The sequence below is a fragment of the Nicotiana attenuata genome, chromosome 6, assembly GCF_001879085.1.
Source record: "Nicotiana attenuata strain UT chromosome 6, NIATTr2, whole genome shotgun sequence".
Lineage (NCBI taxonomy): Eukaryota > Viridiplantae > Streptophyta > Magnoliopsida > Solanales > Solanaceae > Nicotiana > Nicotiana attenuata.
This window is the reverse complement of record NC_031994.1, coordinates 81,173,802-81,191,346: the sequence shown is the minus strand read 5'-3', so window position 1 is coordinate 81,191,346 and position 17,545 is coordinate 81,173,802. Positions and strand designations below refer to the sequence as shown.

The 17,545-nt window shown below is 35.3% G+C and overlaps 2 protein-coding genes across 3 annotated transcripts; both read left to right on the top strand.

Annotated features, from left to right (window-relative positions):
* LOC109228338 (immune-associated nucleotide-binding protein 9-like) lies at nt 4,475-6,725 on the top strand. The gene is made up of 5 exons (XM_019393488.1): nt 4,475-4,703; nt 5,440-5,717; nt 5,889-6,053; nt 6,167-6,301; nt 6,554-6,725. The coding sequence occupies exons 1-5, from the start codon at nt 4,475-4,477 to the stop codon at nt 6,665-6,667; spliced, it is 921 nt and encodes a 306-aa protein (XP_019249033.1). The 3' UTR covers nt 6,668-6,725.
* LOC109227319 (putative methylesterase 12, chloroplastic) lies at nt 10,944-17,297 on the top strand. Of its 2 annotated transcripts, XM_019392433.1 has the most exons (6): nt 10,944-11,095; nt 11,308-11,636; nt 14,020-14,262; nt 14,366-14,509; nt 15,649-15,783; nt 16,675-17,297. In XM_019392433.1, the coding sequence occupies exons 2-6, from the start codon at nt 11,367-11,369 to the stop codon at nt 16,945-16,947; spliced, it is 1,065 nt and encodes a 354-aa protein (XP_019247978.1). In that variant the 5' UTR covers nt 10,944-11,095; nt 11,308-11,366; the 3' UTR covers nt 16,948-17,297. The 2 variants fall into 2 exon arrangements, with proteins under 2 accessions (XP_019247978.1, XP_019247977.1); XM_019392432.1 differs by having other exon boundaries at nt 10,944-11,636.

Below are 17,545 nucleotides of genomic sequence, written 5' to 3'. Positions count from 1 at the left end.
TAGGGTTTTCTTCAGTTTCTTTCGTTCATCAATGAAATCTGGTGATGTAAATATGTACTTACATTTTTTCTCAAATAAAATTGTAATTACAAATAATTTTTATAAATTTAACTTTTTTTCATCGTATTCATTTTATGTCCTTTTTAATTGTTGAAAGAACTTCATTTGATAACGTTAGTTATGCATTAGCCTTTTAATTAACAAAAAATAATAAACTTCATTATTTTCTTGTATGATGGCATAATGAAAGAAATAATTATATTTTCAAAATGCACATTCCAAAATACGCATTGTCTCGTCAGATTCTTTAGCTTTCTTTAAATAAATTTGTTTAGAGTAAAATTCTTGACATGGTGTATCGAAAAATAGTTTTTTCTAACATCATTATTGAAGGTGACTCTTTACTGATCATTAACATGCTAAAAGGCAACATTAAATCACCATGGCATATGTCGGAAATTATTTTGAAGATTCAAGAACTTGCTAGGATGGCTAACTGTACATTCCAACATTGTTTTAGAGAAGCCAATCAAGTAGCTAATGCATTAGCCAGGTGGAGCATAGAAAATTTGGACAAAATTTTCCACTCCAGTATTGATCTACCACAAAGAGCTAGGGGATTGTACATGCTTGATATGATCCAAATGTCCTCCTTCAGACATAAGCACAAAAACCTCAATTTTTTGTGATACTCTATGCTTGAAAGTTAAAGTTTGTTGTAGTTAGCAGGGTTGCAACTTATAACTCTTTTTGATGTAAGGTAATTTTAAAGTATAAGGAATCTGTTTTAGAGCCCTTTAGGCTTAATTTATAGTCTCATGAAGATAAACAAGTCACCAGGACCTTAGAAAGTATGAGAGCATCCCTAGCCAGCTTGTGTACTGGTTGGTTGGCCTCTCTGAAATTGTGCTCTACTATTTGAACCTTCACCTGGTGCATCAATGAAATGCAATCATAAACAATACTATTTAGTAGTGTGCAACCATGTTGTAGACATGAAATGACCTCTGTGGAGTTAGTCTCCACATCAATATTGGTAAAACCTTGATCCTTTGCACGGCAAATGGCAGGGATCTCGGAACTTTGTATTATCCTCCACATTTTGTAACCGCCGTTTTAGCAACTGATATTGAACCCAGTTCCTATGTAGTTAAAAATATTAGAAAAGAGGTATGCACTACACTTGCCTCCTCTGGAAACAAGAACGTCCTTCGTGACTATTTAATGCCTTATAATAGCCAAGTAGAAATGCCCGTTGGGGCCTCTGTGACAATGTAGCTTCTTAATTATCAGTATAATATAGATCCATGCTTATCAAAAATAAATTCAGTATTTACTAGCCTTTGAGAAAAAATAGCACTTGAGTGAATAGAAATAGGCACTAATAAAACTATCATTGACATAGTTTTAACTTACAAGGCAGCAAAGGGGGGAAATTGGTTGTGGTGGGGGGGGGGGGGGGGTGGAGAGAATTAAGCTACTTTGTCAAAGATCAAATTGCGTCAAAGAATTAGCAACATATACAAGTTTAAATTAAAATTGTAGTGGAAAAAAGAAATCCATCAATGAAAAGATTATAAATATTTAAGTATTATTGTTAGAATAATATTTGAAGTTGAAGTTGACAAAAAATTAAATTATTGGGGAAAAGTTTGAAAGAAACTGGTGTTTAGATAGTTGGGGTTTGTTGATAGAAAAAAGAAAACTTATGATAGTTGTAGATATGTGAGTCGAAACTGAAAATTGGGTTCCACCTAGCTAGCACGCTTTCGAGGGCAAATATATATATGTATATATATATATCCCTGGATTATTCATTGAGCAAATTTATCCTTAGTTAAACGAGTGACCTATTCGTATCTCTTACCGTTATACATTTGGCTTGAATTTGCCTTTTTACTACTGTAACGGAAATCACTTAGCCGATTAATGTTTGTCCTGTTTTTTAAATAAAAAGCCATGTGGATTAAACAGGTGGCCAAAGGAAGGCAGAAAGATATCTTTGTAAACCGCATATATACAAGTGAAATGAAAAGGCGGGGAAGGCGTTATAAATTGACTAAACTACCCTTTCATATTCAGAGGAGTAGTATTACATACTTGAAATTCTTATATAAAGACAAGGGTCCAATTGCCATTTCCACAAAGAGCACGCTGCTCGTTTCACAAGAAAAGTTTATTTATTACACTTCACTATATCTTCTTCAGAGTTCAGTCTCTCAATCTCTCTATAGTCTTGGACTGCAGATTCTTTTCTCAAGATCAGCATAAAAGGTACTCCATTTCTTCTTGATTATGTTTAACATGCATGGTTTCAGGATGATGATCTTATTTATTTTTTCTTCAAAATCATAGAATGTAGAAAATTCTGTACTTAAATAAATTTGTGTTTTTTTTTAACACCATATATATTTTAATACCACAACTTGCATTATATTCTTCTAGTTCCATAGAAATAGTGTATATATACTTTTATCATCTTAGTGTATACTAGTACTTGAAATTGCAGCTTATTTACTCACTAGTTGCATGGTGTTAATGCATTATCAAGGTGTGGTGATTTTATATTAACAATGAAAGATTCTTTTTTTTTTGGGGTGGGGGGGGGTGGGGGTAGGGGGGGACATTGTACAGCGGCTAGCAACATCATTGTTTTTTCTGTTAATGCGTTATTAACAGTTTAACATTGACCTGTTTAATTTAGGGAGGGGCGGATTAATTTAGGGGGGCGAATAGGGTTCACCCGAACCCCCTTCGCTGAAAAATTACACTGTATATATAAGGCAAAATCTATTTTTTACCTCTATATGTTTTGAATTCCTTGACCAAAAGCATAGCTTAGTGTTAAGGGGGTTCAATTCCCGCTAGCTACAAAAAATTTTAACTTTTCTTTTTTGAACCCCTTAGCAGAAATCCTGTTTGCGTGATTGATCACGCCCAACTATGCCTTATAAAAAGGACAATGCGGTCGTTGCAAATATAATCCGGTTTACAAGTCCGGAGTCGAATCCCACAGAGAACTAAGGTTTAGCTACAGCTGTTCACTATCACCTAGAAGACAAGCTTGAACAATTCCTAACTTATAGATATTAAGATTCTTCTGTTTAACTAATTAACTAACAAATTAAAATAGTAAATTAACAACTAACGATACTGAGGGTTAGAGAAAAGATTAAGGAGGTCTAGAGTTATGATTTCCCCAATTGTCAGAATCCTTCCCGCTATGTCTTCTATAATTTCGCCTAAGTATTCTCTACCGATCATGAGCACTCTTATTACCGTAAATCTCTCCCGAGTAATTACGATAATTTACTAGACGCACTCTCCCGAGCTACGCTAGCTGGCTTTTAATACAGCTCACTTCAGATCGCACCCAAGGCTTCGTTATCCCTAATCCCACCTTTAAACCCTCGGTTATTGATCCCTCATATACTCTGGGAGTGGTGTTGTTTAACAATTACCTAAATATGCACTCTCTCCCGAGTTATGCATATTAAATAGGCACAGCTAATTGAGAGCTCTTCAACCAACCACAATATAAACGTAGTTGAACAAATAGAGAAAAGTTATGGCTCAATTATATAAAAACATAACAAGAATTTATCCTACAAAAGGTTCTATCAAAACTCTAGATAACAAATTAGCTATTCATAATAGTATGTAAAACTACAATACTAAAAGTCATAACCAACAATGAAAAATAGGAAGAGGAAGGAAAAAACTCGTAGAAGAATTCTCCGCCTTGCTCCCAATGTATTCTTGCCTCCAAGGGTGTTGTCTAACCCTAAAGTAGTGTCTCTTGCCTCCTTAGGTCTAATTTGTGTCCAAAATATGTCCTCTTCTTGTTCTTGGCCGGCCTCCTTTGTTTAATATAGGGTTTAGGACTTAAAATCCCATGTTTTGCACTTTAGTCCCTGAAATTTTCGCTTCCTGCCGCGGTTTTGCCGCGGTCGCGGTGGAACCGCGGCCAAACATGCCCTCTGATTCTTCAGTTGTCCGCGACCATCTTCTATCGCGGTTCTGCCGCGATCGCGGCAAAACCGCGGTTTTTCACCCTGTTTCGTTTGGAATTGGAAAAAACGTAAAACATGAAAGTTGTAACCCTTTGAGTTAGCTTTCCAACCATATATTGTGGAGCCCAAATGGAGTTCTGAGCAAAAAGTTATGTCTATTTTACTAGACAGTGCGCAATATGCCTCCTCAAGTCTTCGTTCGTACTTAATTATCAAATTTGACCCCCGAACACGATCCTAGCTTAATTCCTTGAGCTTTTACTCAGACTTCAAAGCTTCAAATCACTTAAATTCATTCCATAACATCTATATAGCTCGGAATCACACCTACAAGGCATAAAACACACAATTAGTGCAAAACACTAGCGATTAAAGCGCAAACTCAATTAAAGTGCAGTAAATTCGAGTGTAATAAGCGACTAAAATATGCAATTATAGCCTATCATATTCCACAAGATAAGATGGGTGGAAGTGCAATATTAAGTGATTGTTGGGAATTTGCTTCAAATGAAGCTCGGACACTAGTTCTGGTTGGATGTACGGGAGATGGTAAGAGTTCAACAGGGAATAGTATACTTGGACGAAAGGCATTTAGGTCGATGCCTCAATCTGCTGGTGTTACATCTACTTGTGAGATCCAACGAACCCAATTGCCAAATGGACAAATACTAGATGTAATTGATACCCCTGGTATGCAAAAGCAAATTATTCTCCTTTAACGACAATGTGGATCGGATTTTGTTAGCATATTTACATGTCGATCTGCAGCATGCATCTTGTATAATCAATAACAACTCATGGAGAAAGCTTTATGTACATGGTTTGTTTATCTGATATTTCTTAACCCCATGTACATAGTTTGTTTATTAAAGATGTCTGTGCAACATTTAATAACACGTAGAGTCAATTTCTGTAACTTTGTGCTTTAAAACAATTCGTATTCATCCCAAACTTCACAATGTATTAACATATAGGGCAGGACTTTATACTGTACAGTAGTTGAGTCCAATATTTGGTTATAAAAGTCTTTGAAGCTTCTAAAATTCTTGCTCAATGGCGTAATCAGGAATTCATATAACGAGATCCAAAAAACACCACATCACACCTAGGATCTGAAATTGCGACCTAAAGCAATTTTTGAACCACATTTGTCATTAAACTAGAATCTTTTCTTATGCATGCCAATTTTTGCTTCACCCTTGTTTTTGGTAGCTCATATTGATTTTTAGAGATACCGCTACACTGTTATAGCCTACTGATCATCTAGTCTAGAAAGAATATGTTAGGATACGGTAAAGTTCCAAAGAGAGAGGAAATTCACTTGCTTAGAATGAATTTTTGCCTCGCTAGCTGCATATCTTATGATACATTCTTCAGGTAATCACAAGAGTTACTGATAGCCAATAAAATTGTGGAAATATTGCAGGACTGTTTGATTTTTCTGCTGATCCTGGTATTGTTGGAAATGAAATTGTTAAATGTGTCGATTTGGCCAAGGATGGCATCCATGCTGTTCTACTGGTACTGTCAGTACGAAGTCGCTTTTCAAGGGAAGAACAAGCAGCTGTCCAGAGTTTTCTGGAGTTTTTTGGTTACAAAATTAGTGATTACATGATTGTGGTCTTCACTGGTGGAGATGATCTGGAATATAGTGATGTGACTTTGGATGATTACTTAGGTGCCGACTGCCCCGACCCTTTGAAAGTAAGATTGCATGTTGAGATCTGATTAATGTCTTTGCTTTTTAGCATTCCTCTGTTCAATATAGGTTTCTTTATTGGTTTTCAAAGGTTAAATTAGTTGTTTTTTTTCTCTTTTGCATGTTCATTAGTATGAAGATTGTTCCAAATAAATTTATTTGTATTGTCATTACAGGAAATTCTCTCTATGTGTCAAAATAGGCTACTGCTTTTTGACAATCGGACTAAGGACCCAATTAAGAAAGCCGAGCAAGTGAAGGATCTTCTTTTCCAAGTGAATTTGGTTGTGAACAATAACGGTGGAAAACCGTATACAAACTCCTTGTTCAAGGAATTGAAGGTTTGACCGTAATTACATGTTACTAATTGTTGGATTCTGTTTAACGTTAATTCATTTTTACTTGTCAAGTAGCGTTAGAACCTTTGTCGTCATCTCTTCTCATGCATTTACAGGAAGGAGCCATGAATTATCATAATCAGAAGGCAAAGGTTGATTCCTCAGCAGCATATTCTGAGCAAGAGATAAAAGAATTGAAGGACGAAATGCAGAGGTCCTATGAGGAGCAAATTAGGCGAATATCTGAAGCGGTAACTTGTGATATTTCTTACTAATGCACTTTGCTTACATTCATAGATAAGATTCAATGTATATATCCTAGTTTATCGATACGTACATTATGTTCTAAAGTATAGTATATAGACCTACCTAATCATATAGGTATGTGGTGTCTTTGGGCAGTTTATGGACACAATAACAAAAAACTCGTCTCTCTTTAAACTCATTTTTTTCTGACTGTCCATGTCATTTCATTTATGAACCAACGTTTATGTAATTGACAGGTAGAAACTAAGCTCAAGAAGACCATGGAAAGGCTAGAAAAGCAATTGGAGGAGGAGCATGCTGCTAGGATTGCGGCTGAACAGAATGCAAAAGAAGCTCGAATCGCAAACTGAGAGATCTCCTTGAGAGCTCGCGAAGGGAGACTAAGGAGCTCCGAAAACGGATGCCACCGCCAGCCCCAGCCCCAGGCTGTAATATTTTGTAAGTTAAGATATGGGGAATTAATTAATGTGCATGTTTTGGAAGTAATTCAGCTTAACTTGTTTTGAGGCCAGTTATATGTATGCATGGTTGGATGTGTGTGTTTTTTGAAGTAGCTTCAACTTGAATTATTTGAGGATGATAGCTCGTCGTTTTTGGATATTGCATTTTCGTCTGTTTTGTGAATTGTGCCTACGGCTTCTTGGATTATTTATTAGTGCCTTGGCTTTTTAAATACTATTCCCTACTTTTTATTTTTATGTATTTTAGTTCGACTGACATTGTCTTTAAGAAAATACATGGATTTTTTAAGACAAAATTACATAATAATGCACTCCATAAGTTGATTATACATTATTTTAGCCCACTTACAAGTTTGCAAATGTGTATCAATAAGCTTAGATCTGAATTTTTTTAGCCCACTTAGAGATGCCTTCCGATAAAACTTTTCAGAACTCCAAAGCATCATGCGCGATACAATCTGGATGTGTGGGGAGGAAAATGGTGGATTCAACAAACCCTTATGAACATCCTGATAGCTTTCTCACCTTACCTTCACCTATTGAAATCTCCATTCTTAGCTAAGATATAAAGGTCATTGCCTCATCCTTAATATGTCTTTTCTTTCTCCAAGGCAAAAAAAAAAAAAAAAAAATTAACACTGTCTTCCTTCACTGCTAGAAATACGATCCAAACTTAAAAGGGATACCCTGTCCAAATAAGGTCGTCCAACTTATACTAAGATCTGCATTAATCCAATAGCATTGCATTAAAGTCTAGATGCTCATCCATATGGAAGCAATATGCTCATTCAGTGTCAAAGCCACTCCTGAATAGAATAGCAATAATTATTGCAGAGAGCGGTTTCTCGCATCAGATTTTAACCTATAAGATAAAAGGACATTACACATTATGGTCAGAAGTCAGAAAACAGCTCAAACAACAAAAATGAATCAAGACAACTACATCAAATACAATTGAGAAAATCCACAGTACTGATCTGCATTCTGCACAACTACATCAAGTATACTTTGCAAAGAGAAACAGATTCACTTGTACAAGGCTGGTACATTATTTACAGGATTCAAATATCAAAAATTGCAAGTGAAAATCGTACAAAAAATTCGTCAGATATGCTTATACACTTTTATACAAAGAGGTATATTATATATATAGTTGTATAAAAGTGTATAAAAATGAAGAGGAGGAGGAGGAGGAATAAGAAATGTATCCGCCTTGTATAAAATAATGTATAAGAGATGTTTATACACTATTATATGTTACTTATACAATATTATACACTATTATACAAATGAATCATATTAATGGAGCTTCACTGGTTCTTCTTCTTCTTTGGGCATCTTCTGAAATTCAACTCAAATCTACCTCAAATCTGCTCCAAATCACTTCAAATTTGAGTTTTGAACTCCCCTTGACGATCCCAATCAATTGGGCCAACACCCAATCCAAACAACTAACAAAATCGAAAAATCCAATTTTGAAATTGAAGCTTCGAATGACCTTTAATGGTGACTCCAAAATAGTAATTCTCTTAAGTGGTATTTTTTCTTCTCATCTTAATAATGATTATCAACTTTGAATATAGAAGGAGAATTGAAGAATATATATAATGGTAGAGAAACTTTGGGGTGCAAAATCGTGAAAGAGGAAGAAGAAGAAGAACGAAGAAAAGAAAAAAATAGGGTGGGCTAACTGGTAAAAAAAAATTCAGATTATATACAACCTGGGCTATATCAGGTAAGGGCTTCAAATGTGGGCCATTTTTTGATGGACTGTTGGGCCAAGTGACAAGGAGCGTAATTTTTCCGAGCCTTAAATTAAACTTATGTGTAATGTACAAAATGGGCTGTAGAATTTTGTGATTTTAAACGTATCATGTGGGATGTTGGAATTAAAGAACTATTAAATATAAAAAAAATAGCATTTTACTCTTGATTCTTGTCTGAACTTTCAACTTAAACACCAAAATATTTTTCTGGATGATAACTTGTAGCATTACAAACAAAATCTGCGTTATTAAAATCTATGTAATGTAATCTAGGTCCTTTTCATCTCAACTCGACCGAGTTTATACAATTAATGGTCAAATTTAAAGGTCAATCACAATTAAAGGTCCAATTTATTGAACTCTTGCATTTCGTATTAAGATTGAAGTACTTCCATACTCGTAATTGTGAAAGACTAACACAATAAGATGACATGAGTGTTTATTTTATTGCATAACTATGCAAGGTACATTTTTCTTCTAATTATTTTCTCCCGATTATAAATATATAAGCATAAGATCAATCTATATTATTTCTTGTCTAACATCTCCTTCCTAACATACATTGCAATTTGCTACTTTTATAGATCGGTGTATAGCGTTATGATGCAATAGAAGTTTAATCCGCAATAAAATCTCGTCTTAAATCACATAAACTCAATTCAAGCTATAACAATATAGTATGTACCTCCATCATTAATAATCACCTTATACAATTATTATATTGCTAAGTTAAAACTCTATAGTAAAACGACTGAAATCCATTGATGAATTTCATTGAATAAAAAGTAGAGAACATCAAAGGAAGAACAATTGGGGAAAGAACAGAGATCGAGAGAGAGAGAGCGCAGGAGAGAGAGAATGGATAGGAAATAACTGATTTCTTATTCAATTCATAATATAAAGGGATACTCATTTAAAACTAATTTGTATATAATTAATTAATTGTATATGGACATGTAATTAAGTTAAAACATGATTACGGAGGGTAATAAAGTTTCATATGTAGTATAAGTTCGTAAAAATTACATTTTTATATCTATAGTGTAGCTAATTGTCTAGCCCATAAGCACATGTTTTCAAGGTAATCATTTTCATTGTTATAGTTGAGATTCGAATAAGGATCTCACACCTCATTCAATATTCACCATTTAAATCTTTCCATTAAACCCCATTATCAAATCAAAATGCCCTTTATTTAATTTTATAATTGTTATAAAATATCTCGTTGCTATGAGAAATATTTCATTTATTTATTTATTTTTTACATTTTGTATTTAATTTTTTTGGGAAAAAGTTGAGGCATTGAAGGTCAAGAATTTCAAGTGCATAATACAAATCTTCGATCTATATGAGGGGCAGTGACATTTGCAACGACGAACTCAATCCATAATACTGATTGAATGGACTAGTTTTTTGTGACATCATTTCCATATTTTGCTAGTCTTCCTTAATTTTTGTTATTTTTTTTATTTTTTATTTTCAGCCAGAAGAAAATAAGCAAGAAAGTTTGAAGTTAAAGTTCCATCTCATGTGTAGCATTTTCTATCTTTGATTATTTTGTTCTTTGTTTCTCTTTTTTTTTTCCCCTTGTAAATCTAGATTTGAAACTCTGCATACTCTTTTTTATTTTTTCATCTTTTTAAAATATAAAACGTTTTCACATTTTTGAAACAGACCTGAGTCGAGCGTCTATTGAAAACAGTCTCTCTACCCTTAGGTAAGGATAAGGTCCGCGTACAAACTACCCTCCCCAGACCCGACCTGGTGGCAACATACTAAGGTTTGTTTGTTTTTGTTTGTTTACTAAATCAAAAAAGTATCACACAAATAAAATAAAATAAAAAATGAGCATCATGCATAGCAATTTTTTTCCACATAAAAATATTTCAATAGATCATAACTTTCGTTCATATGTTTCACTCTTACAAAATATACATTGACTTATGAAAAAGGTTTATTCATATAATAACTCTAATAGATTAAATTCAGAATTAGTGTTTTGTATGGTAAAAAAAATCGAAAAATCGAAATACATGAACACCTCGATCTGCTTGACTCATTTTAGAAATGAAAACTTTAGTTACATTCTTTTTATATTTATTTATGGTAAAGCTCTCTTTGGCTATTAGAGACAAAAAATAAAGTACCAAAAAAGACGAGACAAAAAGAACAAAAACTTAACAGAAAAATGGTGAATATCCAGTTTTGTGCTTTCAAAATTTACCACAGAAACTCATAAACCAGTTTTCAACATCACAGAGAAAAAACAAAACAGAAGTAGAAACTCGAAAGTGACAGAGAGAGAGAGAATGAGTGAAGTACGTCGAACAAAAAAAAAAAAAAACGGACGGGGGGGGGGGGGGGGGTCGGCGAAGAAGACATTAGAATTNNGGGGGGGGGCCGAAGAAGCATTGAATTGCTTGTATATTTAGTTGAATTGAGTTGGTTTTGAGTTGTTTTTTCCAGATTTTCCTCCTCAATTAAATGAATTAAAAACTCCACCTCGCTTCCACTTCCATCTACTGCGGCTTCAATAAACGTCGTCGTTCAGGCATACCAAGAACCTGCAACTCCATTTACAGTGCCAATTTTGCAGTTTTTGTTCACTTTTTGAACAAAATAATTTCTGGATTCTGTCCATTTAATTGAATTTCAAACTTTTGTGCAAAATAATTTCTGGGTTTTGTGCATTTAGTCGAATTTTTTAGACAAAAATAGTTTCTGGGTCTTGTGCAAATAACTGAATTTCAGGCTGCTTTGCAGATTTCTGGTAATTAGGCAAAAAGAAATTCTGGGTATTGTGCAAGATTGAATTTTGAGAAATGGGTAATAGATTTATTTGCATGACGAAGAAGGATATAAAAGAAACAGGCAAACCTGGAATAGGGTCAAGGAGTAAGAGGAATGAGAGATCAAAGAGGAGGTCATTAATGGAAGAGGAGTTGCTTCATAGGCAAGCTTTATCAATGGCAATTCAGCAGCATCAGTTGTCTCAAAGATTTGATGGTGGGTCCATGTCTAGACGTATTGGATCCACAAGCTCTCGCCGCCGCAATGATTTGCCTGATCAGTTAGCTTCTAATTCAAAACAGGTATTCACTCACTAGTCTCTGCTTTATATGTCAGTCTTCTTAATTCACTTTCAAGACTTGCTTTTTTTGAAGTAGAATTTGTATAGTGGACTCAAGTAGTTTGAGATTGAGGTGTTGCTGTTGTTTGTATATAGTATACATTTTGATGTGGTTGGTCATGCTTTATACTAGAAGTTGGGATCTGTGGATAATGTGGGTCTGAGTGGAAAGTTTCTTCCTTTTTGTTTTATTTGTTTCTATAATGAATTGGTGGTGTAGAGCTGCAGAAAGTTGAAAAGTAGAATCTTTTTATATCTTGGTGGTGGATATGATAGCTTTCTTTAAGATTCGTGATATTGCTGAAGTGCTCTTGAAAAGGAAACTAGTCAAAAGGCACTTTTTGTTGCTAAAAGTGAAAAGCTTTTATCCTCTCACTTTTTCTCCCACATTAACTCACTCCATCACTGGACCAATTTAACATTGATTGTAAACTTAAATTTACATGGATGAAGTTCCTTTTTTTGTTTCATTTTTCTGTCTTTTTCCAAATTAATAGCTAGTCTGCACTCTTCTTTGTCCAGGTTAGATGTGAGGTCCCAAAATTCGAGCAATCTCCCTGAACTCTCTCTATCTTCTTAGTTTCATTGTTTTAGATAAGCAATTGTAGCAATAAGATATTTTTCTGCAGATTTCTGAGGTGGTTCTAGCAATTCACTTGACTAGTGGATGGAGCAACTTGCTTAAGATTATTGAATTGCGTAGAGAAATATATTTAGGTTCTTGTATAAGCGCACACACATTCACTTAGTGTGATCATTCTCAAGGTTTAGCTGTCTGGTTATGTGGTCCGTACTGGAGTTAGCTGTGGAAGCCATATCAGCAAGTATGTGTAGACTAAGTTGTTCAGACACGGGTGCGGATCTAAAGGTCGGATCTTTCGAAATGTAAATTCTAAGATTTGGGGATACGAATCCTAGTACGGATACGGGTGCGGGATTCGGCTAAAAGTAAAATAAAAAAATAAAAAAATCTCTAAATTATGAGAAATTTTGTGGAATACTTACGTATAGCTTGTAAAGTGTGGATTTCTTTTTTATTCGCAGGTTGTATATAAGTAAAGGATTTATTTCCTAGATAAGGTTGCTATTTTCTTCAAATTTACCGTAGTTTTGGTTCTGATTTTGGTAATCAAATTGTATCTCGTCTCGAATTTTTCTGTCCGTCATGGTCAAAGTATCCAAAATTGTTTGACCATATCCGGTACAGTGGGGCCTGTCTTCTGTCCGGTTCTTGGGTCCGGTCGAGCCTCTTTGAAATTACATCCCTGCCTCTCGTCTAACTCGAGTTGCCCCGCTCCTTTGGCAGTTAAAGTAGCTCGCTTCAAGAAGTAAGATTATATCCCTAGGGGTATGTTACGAGCAGAACGGATCCCATACCCACACCATACTAGTGTTATGTCGACACGGCGGCGGCATCTAACTGCCATGTCGGAGCAACTTAGTGGGCGTTTGGACATACGAATTGTAAAATTTCGAAAAAAGTGAAAAAATTTCAAGTGAAAATGATATTTGAAAATTAGAGTTGTGTTTGGACATGAATATAATTTTGGGTGGTTTTTGAATTTTTGCGAGTGATCTGAGTGAAATTTTTGAAAAACAACTTTTTGTAGTTTTTCAAATTTTCGAAAAATTCCAAAATTCATCTTCAAGGAAAATTGAAAATTTTATGGCCAAATACTGATTTCGGAAAAATGTGAATTTCTTTTGAAAAAAGTGAAAAAATTTCATGGCCAAACGGGCTCTTAGTGCGTAGATCTTATCTGTGGTTCATCTTGTAAAGTGTCTGGACCCAGATAGATCAGTGGTGACTCAATAGATATAGTTTATTCTCAATCCATAGGGTTGGACAAAGTTACCTTCAGAATTAGTGTGCAATGTACATTATCTGCAAAGTGCAGCATATCTAAGTTAGGCAACAGCAAACTAGGTGACCCATCACTTTCTCTAATTTTAATTGCTATTTTTGTTTTCAGGTTCAAGTATTCCTGCCTTGTATAAGGCTCTTAGCTTACTGTTAGGCGTTCTGCTTTCTCACTAGCTTTAACTTCTCCTGCTATAGATGTAGATGTAACACTGATAGGAAGTTATATGTTTAAATACGGATATGATTTAGCTAAAGCTAAACATCAGAGTGGTTGAAGAAGTTTAGATTCATCTAAGTGATTGGTTTATTGCACATAATCAGTGGGAATATTTTGAAAAACTTTAAGTAGAAAACATAAAACATGCCACTTAATGAAGATAAGGAGACACCGGAAATCCAACTACTATCAATATCTTTTTGGCAAACTCTAGACAATGTTCATGTGGTACTGCAATTACCTTACAAAATTTATGCTGTAAAGTTACCTGCAGAGATTTTGGAGAACACCAAAACAAAGAAATTTGTTTTGATACATGGAGAAGGATTTGGAGCTTGGTGTTGGTACAAAACTATTGCTCTATTGGAGGAAACAGGATTGGTCCCCACAGCCTTAGATCTAACTGGATCTGGCATTGATCTGACAGATACAAATAATGTTACAACTCTAGTCGACTACTCAAAACCATTAATTGATTATCTGGAGAACTTGCCGGAGGATGAAAAGGTAAGATAGATTTGGCAGAACTTTCTAGTCCTTTTTCTACTATGAATTTTGGCAAAGACGATTGCACATATATTCTGAAGATATTATGCGTATATTTCTTTAGGTAATTTTGGTCGGTCACAGTGCTGGAGGTGCTTGTGTTTCCTATGCTTTAGAGCATTTCCCCGATAAAATTGCAAAAGCTGTATTTCTTTGTGCCACAATGATATCTGATGGCCAGAGGCCTTTTGATGCATTTGCTGAAGAGGTACGCATGCCTTACTTTCTGGACATTGCATAACAATTACCGAGAATGGCTATCAACCATTCAGTCCAAAGCTCGATTGGCTAACCTGTTGAACTATTTATCTGCACGTTTTGAAATGCATAGTTCAAATGTACTTTGTGCAGCAGCAAAGTTGCTCCTGGTAGTTGAGGACAACAACACATACCATATCATGAACATGGTTTATTGTCATGCCTTCTGAAAGCACTGTTTTGGTTGTGATGTCGTCTTGTATGATATTCTTGTTTTGTTATATGGAGTGGTTGAAGTTATGAGATTTTCTAGAGAACAATATATGTGATCCAGAAAAGGGAGGTCAAAATACTGTATTTGAAACTTCTATAGTTCTTAAACATGATAAAATAGCACCAAGCTGCATAGCCAGTAACTGAATGCAAATTTTTGGTATGTGTGTTCAGCTAACAACTTAGATATAATGCATTCATAGTGTGTTTCTCTTCCTTATAACTTGCCTTGTATTTTTCGCTGAAAGATATTTCCTCTTTCCCTCAATGTTGTCCATGTTCTTATGAGCTTAACTTAATAAACCTTGTAATAATTAATAAATAGGAACTTTGCTAGTTTTTGAATATCTGACCCCAATTTGTATATATTACTAAACAAAAGCAGGAGGCTTGTACATAGAATAGAGCTCAAAAGGTAAGAAAAAAGAAAGTATAGTAAGAGGTGATGTCTGATATTGATCTCTATCTCACAGTTCAGTCCACATCCCAAATCGGTGTCCTACTGACTATCTAGTTAATATGCTTGCACATATATTTAAAATCCTATTGCATCATGATCTGTTGAAGATGGGAATGAGTATGACGACCTCACTGCAGACTGATGTAAGAATTTGTATGAGTTTTCAACAGACAAATCGAAGTTCAACCATGCCACAGTGTGCTTCATGCACGATTCATGATGTTTAAAGAAGCAGCAGATGTATATTGCAAAATTACTGGTGGATTAAGCGTCATTCATTATAACCTGTCGATTTTAACTCATAAAGGATTTGATTTGTCCTAAAAGTAAACCTGCTGCTGAGATTACTTCAACTGACAATAATTGTTTTCTATCTCCTTTCCACTTTGACGTGTCTATGGGTGATATGTTTGCAGCTTGGGTCCGCAGAGCTATTCACCCAGGAGTCTAAGTTCTTAACTTACGGGAATGGTAAAGACAAGCCTGCTACTGGCCTCATGTTCGAGAAGGAGCAAATGCATGGGCTATATTTCAATCAATCTCCTACAAAGGTACTTTCTTTATGCAAGTCGCAAGGATTCTTCCATTACCTATGCTAATCGCTTAAGTTAAATCTTCCATAGTGTATGGCAATGTGCTTTGTATGCATTATTCTATGCTGTTAGATCTTGAACTACTTTAGAAATGATTACAGAAAAATACAGAGGCATCAACATGCGGCTTCTCTCTCTCTCTGGGAGTGGGAGTGGCAGTATGATGAAAAACATCTCATGATGACGTAAATGTTTCTTGTGTCATATACATCACCTTAAGGAAACCGTTAACAGCAACCTTCAGAACGGAACATTCAATATCAATCTCAGTTCTTGTTGCTCTGACACATGAATTTGTTCATGTTTATTGAGCTAACAAGTTTCAGTAGAAAGTAATATGGGATTGTACTTGCTTTGAATCCCCAGAGAAACTCGGCAATTTTGCCCAGGATATGATTATTTACACCACAACTGAAAAGAAAATGAATGGTAAGACTTCCATGTACTCCAAATGGAGCTAATCATAGTGTACAGAAGATAGAAAGCATGAAAGATTTGTGCGGAGCTCGACCAACATTCTCCTTTTTGTACTAGAGTAGTGGAGGGAGACACTAATAGCACCTCAAAGAGCTCAAAGTAAAATACATAAAACTGAAAAGGGGCTCTTTTATAAATGTACTGGGAAGAATTTGTCACATTACATAGTTTGATCAGCAGCTCGTTGATGTAAATTATGATTCTGACATCTAACTAAAGCCCATTCAGGAAGTTAAATTATTGCCAAAGAGTGCTTGTGTGTATTTGATGTCTATATATTCGTTTTCAGATTATCTTATTGAAACTCAGAGAAAAATGTAAATTGATGGTTTCGCGAAAATACATCACTAACGCACTATATATTGATTGCAGGACGTTGCTTTGGCAATGGTTTCTATGAGACCTATTCCCCTTGGTCCAATGATGGACAAGCTAGCACTGACACCTGAAAAGTATGGAGCTAGTCGTAGATTTTATATCCAGACATTGGATGATCATGCTCTTTCACCGGATGTCCAAGAAAAGCTTGTGAGGGAAAACCCCCCTGAAGGAGTTTTCAAGATCAAAGGCAGTGACCATTCTCCATTCTTCTCGAAGCCACAGTCGCTGCATAAGATTTTGGTCGAAATTGCTCAGATTCCATAGTGTTAGTTTCCTTTAACAAGAAGCAGGGGGGAGTTTTCTTCATAGAGAAAATGACACTCCTAGTTTCTTATGGAGGCTGTAGAATCCATGAGGTGGTTGGTTGTACAGAAGAGAAGAATGACTCGGCTTGTTTTAAATCATGTTGAAATATTTGATAGTTTCTTTCACTTATAACAGGAAAGGCATTGGTTCGTAGTTGACATATTCTTCTTGTAGTTAAATCTGAGGTAGCAGGTAGATTTGAAATATTCCTCATGTACCTGTGGTAGCACTTTGTTCTATCTATTGTTGACTCCTAAAGAAACAATAGTGTTTACCGTGAAAATGGTAATAACAATTAAATTTGATTATGGGACTCTAAAAACACGTGATCTATTTTTATGCTAGTTGTTAAGCAGTTGGTGCTATGCGTGAGACTTAGAAACGAGATAAGAGTTAGGAATAAGGCGATAACCAAACCGATAGGTTAACACTCGGGGCCTCGAGCTTGTCGATTCGAGGGCCTCGAGGTCGATTCCGATGCTCGGCCGGGAGCTATCGAAGGCAATCGATGAGTGAATAACAGTTAGGATAAGATCAATGGAGGCTCTTTATGGCC